This window comes from Struthio camelus, chromosome 20 (assembly GCF_040807025.1).
Source record: "Struthio camelus isolate bStrCam1 chromosome 20, bStrCam1.hap1, whole genome shotgun sequence".
Taxonomy (NCBI): Eukaryota; Metazoa; Chordata; class Aves; order Struthioniformes; family Struthionidae; genus Struthio; species Struthio camelus.
In genome coordinates, this window is record NC_090961.1 from 6,703,339 (window position 1) to 6,715,898 (window position 12,560).

General features: G+C 47.1%; 2 protein-coding genes across 8 annotated transcripts in view; one reads left to right on the plus strand and one right to left on the minus strand.

The window, feature by feature from the left end:
* USP20 (ubiquitin specific peptidase 20) overlaps nt 1-5,130 on the minus strand; it is a 24,476-nt gene extending 19,346 nt beyond the window's left edge. For 2 of the 6 annotated variants that reach the window (XM_068914863.1, XM_068914858.1), the window contains exons 1-4: nt 4,991-5,130; nt 2,874-2,915; nt 846-953; nt 319-432 (exon numbers count right to left, since the gene is read on the minus strand). In XM_068914863.1, the coding sequence (XP_068770964.1) occupies nt 319-399 (81 nt within the window). In that variant the 5' untranslated portion in view covers nt 400-432; nt 846-953; nt 2,874-2,915; nt 4,991-5,130. Of the gene's footprint in view, nt 1-318; nt 433-845; nt 954-2,289; nt 2,387-2,873; nt 2,916-3,802; nt 3,915-4,990 lie in introns of those variants that run through there. The other 4 variants (XM_068914861.1, XM_068914862.1, XM_068914864.1 and 1 more) reach the window with 4 other exon arrangements.
* On the plus strand, nt 4,017-12,484 carry C20H9orf78 (chromosome 20 C9orf78 homolog). 2 transcript variants are annotated; one of them, XM_068914907.1, is made up of 10 exons: nt 4,017-4,708; nt 5,114-5,317; nt 7,317-7,376; nt 8,106-8,157; nt 8,373-8,443; nt 8,724-8,801; nt 9,293-9,490; nt 9,996-10,132; nt 10,904-11,002; nt 11,485-12,484. In XM_068914907.1, exons 1-10 carry the CDS (start codon nt 4,605-4,607, stop codon nt 11,574-11,576), a joined length of 1,095 nt encoding a protein of 364 aa, XP_068771008.1. In that variant the 5' UTR covers nt 4,017-4,604; the 3' UTR covers nt 11,577-12,484. The 2 variants fall into 2 exon arrangements, with proteins under 2 accessions (XP_068771008.1, XP_068771007.1); XM_068914906.1 differs by lacking the exon at nt 4,017-4,708 and having other exon boundaries at nt 5,144-5,317.
* The last annotated feature ends 76 nt before the right edge of the window (nt 12,485-12,560 follow it).

The following is a 12,560-nucleotide window of genomic DNA, read 5'->3' on the forward strand; positions in this document are numbered from 1 at the left end:
AGTTCTCTATGAGACAGTCCTCCCAACCTCTACCTCACAGTATTTTGTTTCTTAAAACTACACCTCCAATTAAATATACACTTTGCAATGTGTTAGATAAGTGACATATTTGAGCAGGATAAAATGACAGTGAGAAATACCCCAGATGGGATTAACAAAGGCTTACTTTATGGGACACCTGCAAGGTATATCAGTACAGGAGGAAGACTTTCCATTTCTCACCTATGGAGACTGGCAGCATTTCCTTCCCAAAGCAAACACGCATAGCCATTCACAGAAGCTAAAAAGGAACGGAACAACAACCAGAACATCCTGTACCTTGGATTTGAGCAGCAGATCGTCCCTAGTCACCTCTCCTATGGAATCCAGGTGAGGACAGATATCTCTTGTATCCCCCATTCTCACCAAGGCTCACTTGGCAGCAGAAAGATTCTAGGACAGGAAAGGATAGTTCAGTTCAGTTACATGTCAGATTTGCTCTCATAGACCATAAGAAGGTAAGATTGCTTCAAATGTTAGTATATTAGAGATTAAGAAATCCATCTTTAGGATTAAAAGAGGTCAAAACAAATCTAAACTTGGACCCAGGGAGGTCAGCTAGCACAGCTCTGACCTACTATTGAGTGGTAGTATTATGATATCGTAGGTAAGTGAGCACAGCATTGGCAGGGAGAGAAGGAAACACATGAATAACACTAGTAATTTCTAAAATGTGGGATGGACGTTTTCAAAAATGCATAAAGGTGCTAAATACACAGACATAACTGCAGGAGTACAGCTGCCAACTCAGTTTCAGGTATGCTATCAAGCCAAAGAGATGGATTTGCTGTAAATGGTAAACTCACATCTCAAAATTAAAACAGCAGTACAGTGACACGCTGTGCACTCTTCTTCTTAATCTCAAAAATCACAGACTGTCTGGATCCCATAGCATCTTTGAATGATGAAGAGCCCTAAAAGCAGTAAATAAAAATTCCCATTAGTTCCTACACATTTTGCATAACTTCACTGGCCTTACATACCATGCACACACTGTACTCCATTAAACTGAGAGTAGGCTGATTAAAACTAGACTTTCTCCTCTAGAAACTGGATTTTACATCCTAGCTCAGCAGGTAGTATGTGAAAACAAATGCGGTGATCTTGTCAAACATTAACATGCAGGACAAAGAGATACAAATCTAATGAGCTTGTTTGCATGAAACTTGGATTAAAAAAATCAAAGAAACCTGCAGCTCAAGACACAAGTACTTTGGCATGTGGTGTCTAGGGACTCCATGCTACCTATACTGTGCTGATCTGAAGACAACATTTAGTTATTTATTATATTACTTTATCAATCACTAGAAATACGATTATTGTTTCAAATTAACCTGAGCAAGAGGGAATCAGACTTAAAACATCAATAACACTGATAACTGATCTTCAGTCTCTGGGGAATTTACCAATAAACAAATATATTTCTAAAAATATGAGTCCCATAATTCTCATATCTGCATGTTTACGTGCACAATAAACACTTTCATGGTGGTCCATGGACATACGAAAAACTTTAAACATGTCTCAGTAAGGTGCAGTAATAAAAGGAGACAAAAAGAGTTTGTGCTTCGTAAGCATAGTTTAGGGAACCTCAATTGTGACTGTTTTTAAAAAAAAAAAAAAAAAGTGATATTAACAACACAGGCCAGGATCCACACTATTACTATTGGCTGGAAACCAAGCAGATATAAAAAGCCTATATCATTAAAAAAAAAAAAGAAAAAGGTTGAGAATTTCGATTAACTTTGAGTTAACAACTCCAGCAGCATGGTCACCTCCCTCTTTTGTTTTCACATTTTGAGGACACTGGAAAATTTCCAGTGCTATGTGCTCTGAATCACTGACAGTAACAAAACAATAAACGAATAAGCCATTTCAGCAACAGTTATCCTAGGAGCTGAAAAGCTTGCCTAGCACCTTGCCTTGGCAGAACACAGGCCTCAAGGATAATTTTATAACAATATTTTTCCAGCACTCTTTGGAACTCAACAAACTGGAGTAGTGAAGCAAAACTGGAGAGGGAAGGAGTCATTCCAAATGCTAGAAAAGGCTGCTGTGGTTGTAACGAGGAACTCTAATCTGTGAAGAGATGCTTAACAGACTACTGAACAATTTCATGCAGCTTCACAGAGAAGCCAAATAATGTCGCGTAACATCTTGATTTAAGACAAGTGACAAAGCCATAGTATCTTTGACTAACACATAGAAATAGGACACTTTCAGGCTCCGAGTCCCTTCATCAAAACTGACCTCTTTTTCCAAATGCATCAGCTGGTCCAACTTAAAAAAAAAAAAAATAGTAGTGCCATCTTTGCTATTTTGCCTTCCTTGATTCTTTATCCGTACCCTGGGGACACAGAAAGCCTAATGAACAGGATATTTTTAAAATTAACTCTAGGCCCCTTAATCTTTACCAGCTTAAGCTAAACGGGAACTGTTTTTGGAGCACACTGTGCTCAGTACAGTCTTGTGGATGTGGATGGTTTTACTGAATTCTATGGGACCAGTCACCTATTTAAAATTGAAAATATGCCTTAAAATTTTCCACCACTGGATGCTGATCTTCTCATTTCGAGCTTCTCTTTTTGAATAAAACAGGAAAAAGGTCATGTTCACCTCTCAGCCCTGCCTGAATGAATCAGAGAAGGTTCAAGCTGTAACTGTTGGGAAACAATTATCAAATCTCTACCTCCCCAAGACTCTGCCCTGAGAGCTTTAGCTGGAACATACAGCTCTTCATTGTTCCTCAAGAAACCAGGAGTTTAATAATAAAAGCACTGACAGGAAGCTTCACTTTGTCAGAACGTATTGCGTGCGATGGGAAAAGCAGTTACCTCAACACAGGTACTCCTTCAGCCAGCCTTTCTCAAGAAGCTCTGTGGAAGAACAGTACAGGAACATGTCAGAACAGTCCCACAGTAGCTGCAACCTACTTTCAGTTTCTGAAATTGCTGCCAAAAACCAGTGTCTCTGCCCTATGCAATAACATATTTCTAATTTTTCTGCTCAAAGCTGCACACTTTTGTTTTTAGTTTGCAGTCCGCTTTTAAGAATTTCTGATACATGCAGATTTAAAAAGGTACAGTCCATGGACTAGATTTTTGTATGAGTAAAAGGAAATCTTTGTACCGCTCAGCCACAAAACACTTAATGTATCTGCTCGCTCATATTGCATAACTACCAAGATAAATAGCTATCTGCAGCTGTTACTAGCAGTGTCTTGTATCTGAGACCCTGAGGTAGGAAATGTTTACTGAACTGGCCTAGTGACAACAAAGAAATCGGAAAACAGGCATTTCCAATTTGTTCGAGGTTTGCACCGCATCATGTTTGGAAACCCAGATGTTTTACTTAGAACAGACAAAGGAAACTGCATTTTATTTCTGGAGGTCACCAGAAAAAAAAAAAAAAGACACCACCTCTGTGGAATGCAGCTTTTAAGAAATGACAGCTCTGGGAACGTTTCCTCACGGGTACACAGCTCCTCAAGCACAACAGCCCCCCCGCCCCAAAACACGCGTGAAACTCCTCTTTTAACAATAGCCACGTTTTTTAAACGTGAGCGAAGTTAAGCCCAGGACGGCGCTGGCCGGGGCGAGCTCCGCGGCCGCAGGGCCCGTTCCCGCACGGCAACGCCGCGCCGCCGCCCCCGGCAGCCGTGTCGCGGCGGGCAGCGCCCGGCCCCGGCCCTTCCCCTTCCCCCGGCGATGCTGCATCATCGGCCCGGGCCGGGCCGCGCTGCCCCGCCGCGGCCCCCACTCACCTGCGCGATGCGCCGCGCCTCGGGCTCGGCGACGGCGCTAGGCCGCGCCCTCCGGCCCGGCCCAGCCCGGCCCGGTCCGGCGGCGGCGCCCCGAGCAGCGCGGCGAGGCGGCGGCGGCGGCGGCGCCAGCCCGGGGGAGGGGCCGGGGGCCGGGCCGCGGCGGAGGCGGCCCCGGCGGAGGCATTTCCGTGCCCCTCACGGGCGGTGGCAGCGCGTAACGGGCGGCGGCGGCGCCGCCGGAGGAGCCCCCGCTCGGCAGGGCACGCGGGCATCATTTTAAGCCGTTTCCCCCTCTCCCCCAAATAACTACGCCCCGATTTCTCGTCGCAGCTGTTCTACCACCGCCGCCCCCGGGCGCGGGCTTCTTGCCTGCCTTCAGCTGATGTGCGGCACCGCCGCACCTCCACCGCCACGGTTCGGCGGCCAAAAAATACGACATAAAAAATAAAATCTCAGTTTGGCAGCAGAGGCGAAGTTGCCCCCGCGCTTCAGCGCAGCCAGGGTTTGACCCCGGCTAAGGGGGGGGGGGGGGGGAGAAGAAACGTACTGTTCCAACCAGCGGGGAGGTTTACAAAACAGAGGCTATGTGACAACACGTACTTGTAAAAACACCTTTTATCCGAGCCTTCGGCACGCCGCAAAGATAACAGTTACTACACTGCGCCTAGCACGGAGCCGGCCCCGTCCTGCAGAGCGCCGAGCCGCGCCTCAGCCTGCGAAAGCCAACGCCAGCAGGGCGCTGCCACGAACCAAGCCGCCCTTGGGACTTAAAATCACCTTTAACAGCGAGACCCTGCTTGTCATGAGTTTCCCTTCCCCCCCCCCCCCCCCCCAGGCGGCGAAGCCCGACGAGAAGCCAAACTCGCCCGCCGCCCGCTCCAGCGTTGCCAACGGCCGCACGGCGCGGTACGGACGCCGCCACACGGGGCGGACTCGGGGTCCGCTACCTCCACTCGAAGCGGGGACAAGTCTGGGGGGGGGGGTGAGCGGCGAAGTGAGACAAAACGTGGCCAAAACCTGGAAGGGGGTTGAGGCGGCCTCTCCGCCAAACCCCACGGAGCCCCCAGAGTGGAAAACGCCGTGAGGTGAATAGCTGGGGGGGGGGAGGCGGCCAGGCGGCGCCGCGCCGGTCACAGCCGGCCTGGGGGGGGGGAGCAGCGACGCCTCGCAGCTCCTGCTGTAACTCACCTCTCCGAAAGCCTCTCAGCGGTGGCCAGAGGGGGGGGGGCGCCGCTGAAGACGGATATCAGAATATATATGTGTCTGCGTGTGTGTATCTATGTCCCTCTCTCTCTCTCTATACCGGCACAGGGGGAGGGCGCCCCTGCCCTCAGCGCCTCAGGGCAGGCGGCGACCGCCGGCTTCGGCGCCGCCCTGTGACGCCGTCGCCGCGCGCCCTGCGCCGGGCAGCGGACGGGGGCAGCGCGGCGCCATGCCGGCCAAGAAGTCCTTCCGCCGCCGCCGGGCGGGCTCCGAGGAGGAGGAGGAGGACGAGCAGGTGGCCGAGGAGGTCAGGTGGGTCGGGAGCCCGTTGCGGCCGCGGGGGGACGCGCCGGCGGCTTGTAACATGGCGGCCGGGGCGTCGCTGACAGGAGAGGAGCCCCGCGCCCGGGCGCTGCCACCGGCGGGGCTCCCCCGGCCACGCAGGACAGGCCGAGTGTCCCCGTGGGCGGGGTGGGAGGGACGCAGACCAGCGCAGCTGCGTGGAAGGGGCTTGCGTCGTGTCGCGCCGTCGTGTCGCGCCGTCGTGTCGCATCGCATCATCCTATCGCGTTGTCCTATTGCATCATCGTGTCACGCCATCGCGACGCATCATTGCCGTGTACTGTCGCGTCACATCATCACGTCGCGCCGTCGTGTCGTGTCGCGCTGTCGTGTCGTGTCGCGCCGTCCTGTCACGTTGTCCTGTCGCGTCGTCATGTCACGCCATCGCGTCGCATCATCGCCGTACGCTGTCACGTCACGTTATCACGTCGCCTCATCGTGTCGTGTTGTCGTGTCGCGTCGTCCTGCCGCATTGTCGCGTCAAGCCATCGTGTCACATCATCGCCATACACTGTCGCATCACATCATGGCGTCGCGCTGCCGTGTCACACTGTCATATCACATCATCGCGCTACACTGCCACCTCGTGCCGTCGCGGCGCGGCGTCGCCTCGTGCCCGTCGCGGCGTCGCCTCACAGCGCGATGGACCGGCGCGCAGGCCTGCGGCGCCACCGTCCTTTGCGTCGCTGCCGGAGCTGAGCCCCCCGGCCGGGCGCTGGCAGGGCCGCGATGCAGGGACATCCCGGTGGTGCTGGCGACGCTCCCTTCGCCCTGCAGTGCAGGGGGGGTCTGTACTTGGCAGGGGCTCCGGCCGCGCTGAGAAGCGTTAGGCCCGCTCTGGTGGGTGTGTTACAGCTTTAATATTTGTTGTCCAACCTTTGCTTTGCTGCCAGCTGTTCCCGTCTGGCTTCTCCCTTCCTTTGAGACGTTCCAGACAAGAAAACGGTTGCATTTGTAGTTTGTCAACCCAATTAGTCAAGACAACCGGAGAGGCCGTACTTTAAGGGAATGGGAGCCAGCTAGAACAGTATCCAGTCACTGTTGACTAACACAGACTCTCCTGAGGCCTCTCCCTTGGCACCAGCCCTCTTGCTGTCTTTGTGCGCCATTTTTACGCGTTACTTCTCTTCCACTTCTACCATTTGGAAATGGGCGCTCACTGATAGTCCGTTTTATTTTCAGATCTTTGCATTCCACGCAAGATTTTTCTTGTTATTTTATCTCTGAAAAATATTTTATGATGCATATTTCATGGTAGATATTGAAAGTATGTATGATTAAGGGAGATTGAAATATCTGAAGAAATTAAGAATGCATGTAAGTCCATATATAGACATCCATATATTGATACTTAACAATGCAACTTTTTTCTGAGCCATTCCCGTAGCGGTGTGTTTTGATGACCACTCAGTTTTTCTACATTCACTTGAAGCTGCTGCTAGTTTCGCTCTAATCAGCTGCTTCATTAGTTGCCCCTTCCTCTGAGAAATGACTGTGTTATTTTATTAGCTAATGTGAAATGTTGGAGGATTGAAAGGGTCCCACGCTTATTTAATGAAATTCTGATTTGGTGACCCTCTTTGTTTTACTCTGAGGAAAATACTGGCTGGGGATCTTAACAGACTAAGTACAGGAACAATAATGCTTGGCTCTTTCTTCCCATATTGGCCTCAAATTAAAGTCTTTCAGTGTTTGGATGCTTCTTTCCTCAGCTGAGGGAAGATATGTTGAAGGGACATATCCCGGTAGGTGCCACGTGGTTCTTCTGATTGCTTAAATAAATGGAATTGCTTAAATAAAATGAAATGGAAAATATACGTCATTCTAATCTGTAACCAGAAAAGTGGACACTCATATGCAGAGGTTTAGGGCAAAGTCTGTCTGGAAGTTCCTGTGTTAAGTGCAGAAAATGTTGATTCTTAATTAAACCCAAAGCATAAAGTCCTAAGCTGAATGTTTTTTTCTCCAGGTTAAAACTTGAGGAAGCCAAAGAAGTTCAGAGCCTCAGAAAACGACCCAATGGGGTGAGGTAAGGGATATAGTACGAAGGAGGTGAACTTGTGTTTTGTCTGATGGCGTAACGTAACAGTAAACTTCTCTGCTGTTATTTGCCTTCTTTCAGTAGAAATAGCTACCTGGCCAACAGCACCAAAAGTGTGTTTTAGGCAGAGGACTTCTTATATTAAAGCCTGAAGATGGAAAAGAGGGTATATTAGGTATAGTGACACAGCGTGCAAATCTGGTCTATATCCCAGCCATGAAGAAAAAGATTAAGATTGGGATTTAACATGAATTGTCTTCTTATCAAATTACCACATTGCCTTGCTTTTGCCCTCTACGTTGAATCATGTCATCAGAGATTTGCTGTATTGGCCACTTCATCTGTACTGTACATATTACAGAGTGATACAGGGTTTACACTGGACTGTCTCACATCTCTTCTGTCCTAAATTCCCTCTCCCCTTTCTCATCTAGTGCCACTGACTGGTGAGTTGAAATGTGCACCAGCAATGAGCTCTGTTCCTTATTCTGGTGACTCACTGTAAGTCACTTAAATCTGTCTGCCTTAACTTCTTACCTCTCAGAGACAGTCATAGTTCCTCTATCCATAGAGCGGGATTAGGAAGCCTGACAGTTTTGTATTACTAAAGCGTTTGAGGCTGTCTGATAGATTTAGAGAAAAGTAAAAAAACACAGTAGTGTTGGTAATATTTTCCTTCTACTGAATTTTATTTACCTTCTGTATCTGGTTGACTAGTGCTGCAGCTCTGCTTGTTGGGGAGAAGCTGCAAGAAGAAGCAACGCTTGTGGTAAGTGCTAGATTCTTTTCATCACCTCAGTTTCACATAGTGATGTGAAAACATCAGTGTGGTCCAGTGGACAGGACCACACTGTGAGTCCAGTCGGGGATAGGACTGATGGTCACATCTTAAAACCTGTAAGTTTTCTGTGTTTTTATCCAGATTTTGAAGACTAGCCTAAAACTAGAGGAACGCTTCAGGATTTCTCATTTCATGTTTTACAGGATGACCCATTTAAGATAAAATCTGGTGGGATGGTGGACATGAAGAAGCTGAAAGAACGGGGCAAGGACAAGTGGGTGTATATGAGCTCCGAAAACCTTTTTTGGACTGGTCTCTAATCACAGCTACTAGTGAATTAACCAAATGATGCATTGTTTTGAAGAATAATATAACTGTATCAATTATATTATTATAACAATATATTATGTATTATATTATGCAGTTATGTTCACTATATATTGTCATTAATTATATTATTATAATATCAATATAACGCAGCTTGGCTAGTTACCCTTATCGTAATATGTCAAATTAGTTTATAAAACAACTGTTACATTGTGATTTCCATTTAGGATTAATGAAGAGGAAGATCTGAACTTGGGAACTTCCTTCTCAGCTGAAACCAACAGGCGAGATGAAGACGCTGACATGTAAGTTGTTCTGCGTTGTGTCTGTGGTGCTGAATCTGGACCTGTGATCCTCTCACAGGTTTTTTTTGTTGTTGTTGTTTTTTTTCCCCCCTTCTGTCTTGGACAGTAAGAGTTCCCAAAACATCTTCCTCCTCCTTCCTGAAACTTTCATTTACTGTTGCACCTTCTGGCTGCCAGACTGGAGAAGGCTGTTTCTTGAACAAAGCTGGGAGGTGCTGACCAGCCAGCTAGCATGGTGGCATCATGGCATTATATACCAGTGGTGGCCTTCTCTGCTGGTTGTGGCAGACCTTGGAGGATCTGATCTTTTCTTGGACAGAGTAGCAAATGTTTTACTTGTTGCAGTTTATATTAGCTGAGTGGTTTTGGAGTGATTATTCATTCCTCTCCCCTAGCTGCTGTGATAGTGATGCAGCTGTGCTCAGCAGTGCTGGAACAGAGTACAGAAAACATAACTAAATACCACGTGTCCCTTGTGTGCTGGTGTTCAGGATGAAGTACATTGAGACTGAGCTGAAGAAGAGGAAGGGGATTGTGGAGAATGAGGAACAGAAGGTGAAGCTTAAGAATGCCGAGGACTCTCTGTACGAGCTGCCAGAGAACATCCGTGTCTCCTCTGCCAAGAAGACTGAAGAGATGCTGTCCAACCAGATGCTGAGTGGCATTCCTGAAGTGGACCTGGGAATTGAGTATGTAGTTCACGGATCCGTTAGTTATGGCCTGAATTGCCAGAGAGTCCTGTGACTAGAAACTGTTGATTGGCAAGGCAGTGGCATATCTGGATTATACATCCTCAGCTTGGCCCAGTGATGGGACTGAGCCTTGTTCTTGATTAGCACAATATCTAGAACAGCATGTGCTACGCAGTGTCTAGGGCTGCTCCAGCACAGGACCATAGCTGACTTACGGAAAGAAGCTCTTGATTTTTGTGAGCGCAATCTAGCAGCTTCTTGGAGGATCAGTTTATGCCCTGCACTGAAAGAGGATATGATAAAGATTTGAGTTTCCCTTTTCCCATTGTAACAAAGCATCTGTTTTTGTAGCCCTGCCTCCTCTCTTAAAAAAAAAAAAAAAAACTCATCAGGTGCAACAGCAGTGCTATTATTGTACCCAAATCCATCCACTTAGAACAACTTCTCTGCCTGCCGCCCTTTGTAAATATGAATGAGTATTTTTTCTTTGCTTTTCTTTTAGTGCAAAAATAAAAAACATCATCTCAACTGAAGAGGCCAAGGCTAAGCTGCTGGCAGAGCAACAGAACAAGAAGAAAGACAGTGAAACTTCCTTTGTTCCCACAAACATGGCTGTCAACTATGTCCAGCACAACAGATGTAAGTCTCACATAGCTCTCTTGACCCAGATGTGACCTGCTCTTCAGCAGAAGAGCAGGAGTCAGTTGGGATGCAGTCAGATGCAGGAGAAATTAATTCATGTATCAGCACAAACAGCTGTCCGATTCATGTTTCTGCGATGCTCATAAAGACCCCATCTGGCATGGCCCATTTTTCCTATCCGTCAGCAAGAAAGAGAAGGACGTATTACTTATGGCTTAACCTTCTGCTCTCGAACTCCCTTGACAGTCTCTTGACTGTGCCTCATAAATTTCAAGACTTTTTCTTTAAGTTATATCTTGAACATGTGCTAGAAATGCCTGCCTAGTCTGTGATTATAAATGATGGTTTACAATTGAGAGAAGCCATTCTGTAGGTTGCCAAAGCAGACAGGTGGTCAAGCAAACATAGATTTTACTAGACAGGAGATGGGAATTAATTTCCTGGAGAGCCTCTCATACTGCAGCCATCTGGAGGAAAGGCAGCCTTCTGCTGTGTCTAACCACGCCTGCAGGGGTGATTTAGAGTCAGATTTGTGTGTTCCAAAGGAAATGAAGAGTCTTACAACCACTTTTGATGAACTAGTGCTACTGAAGTTTGGTGGATCCCATCTTGCGTGTATCGATTACTCATAGAACCGATTACAAGAATGCTTGTTCTGAGGTTGCGTTGTTTCTGCTTAGTTGTAACAGATGCTATAGAGGTATGTGCATCCGAATTACACTACTGAATAACCATAATATTCTGTATCTGATGTCTTCCTTTTCTCAGTTTATCATGAGGAGCTAAATGCACCAGTGAGAAGGAATAAAGAAGAACCAAAGCCCCGTCCACTGAGAGTGGGGGATACAGAGAGGCCAGAACCTGAGCGTAAGTTCCTAATCTGATATATTTTTTTAAGTGGAGATACTGAAACTCTTCAGGGATCTTGCACAGAGTGATGAGGCTCTGCTTGCCTTCTCTTAAATATGGGGATGCTGAAGTAGCGGAGGAGTGGAGCAGTCTGTATTTGAAGTCCCATGGGAGGGTCTGGCTCCCCTGCTAGGTTACGCATGAAGACATCTGGATGGAAGATGTCTTTACAGATATCCAAGGCTGTCCAAGGTCAAGATTGAAACATTGACAAATCTGATTGCTGAGGGTGTGATGAGAGAGCTGGAGTAGCTAGGGATGCTGGGTTAAGGAGCATTGACTGCTAAGGGAATAACCAGATTTCACGCAGCAAGAGGATGTCAGTTGTGTGGCTTTAGAGGAGTTCACAGGGGAAGTGGTAGTGCTAAGGAAATGTCTCCTCCTTTCTGTTACATACGTGAAAGGACAGGAAATAATATTTTCTTGTATTTCTTTTGAAGGGTCTCCTCCAAATCGCAAACGTCCACCCAATGAAAAAGCAACAGACGATTATCACTATGAGAAATTCAAGAAGATGAATAGGCGATACTGATGAGAGCGCGGTCTGAAGTCTTTGCAGGAGCTGTTATTTTCCACCAGCACAGGATCTTGTGTCAGTGACTCGTGGAGGGGGTGGGAATCACTGCCTTCACATGCTGGTGTTAACTACAAGGCTTTTCTTGTTGTGATCCTGTAGTGAATCAGTTTGCAGGTGATTGTGAACTCTTCAGTCAGTAAAATCTTTTGTATAATTTATTTTCAGTTATAAAACTTCTTTTTTTAAGAACATGAGCTTTCTGGTTGGCATTTTTTAGTGGGAAGTCAGGCTTGTTTACAGATTCTTACATATTCTTAAAAAATACAAAGAAAGAGACCTTGTAAAGGCAGCAGTGCTGTTTGGCTTGTAAATGTAAGGGAAAAGGTTCAAGCCAGTTTGCTATAATCAGCTTCGTAAGAGACTTCTTGTTTGTTCCCAAGGGTTTTTGCTGTGCAGAGCGTGTAAGATACCCCAGTAGCACGTTCAGTGCTGCTGCTCTTGGGCCCAGCTTCTGAGTGCAGACGGATGCCGGGAGAAATCTTGGCATTAGCTGTGCCTGGCCACAGCATAGCTTGGGTCGTCTCATCTGTGCTAGGAATGACAGCAAATACCGAGTAATGGAGGTTACACTTTTTATTTTATGGTGCGCAGTGTTGTTTTGTATCTTTTCCTCCCTCTGGACTTATTTCTACAGCAGTTCATTGCATTGTATTTTAGTTGTAAAGAATAAGGAAACTGGATCAGGTTGTAATTGCGTGAACGTGAGGAAAATCTCATGTTCAGCCGTCTTCGGATGGGGCCAGTGTGGCGGTAGGTGAAGAGGCCTGAGGCCTGTGAGAGCCACGTGTCCCCAGGAAACGTGATGTGAGGTAACCTGAGGGCAAGATTTTGAAATAAGAAATAATAAAAGTGTTTTTAAATTATCCCAAGTGACAGTTTTTCTTTCAGGGAAACGGGCAGCTAACTTCTCAGTGCTCGTGGCGATGACGGCCAGGGTGC

Coding starts and splice junctions, on each gene's coding strand:
- C20H9orf78 (XM_068914907.1), top strand. CDS start 4,605: ATGAGTTTCCCTTCCCCCCCCCCCCCCCCCCAGGCGGCGAAGCCCGAC. Junction 8,158..8,372: donor AAGAAGAAGCAACGCTTGTG/GTAAGTGCTAGA, acceptor CATGTTTTACAG/GATGACCCATTTAAGATAAA. Junction 8,444..8,723: donor AAAGAACGGGGCAAGGACAA/GTGGGTGTATAT, acceptor ATTTCCATTTAG/GATTAATGAAGAGGAAGATC.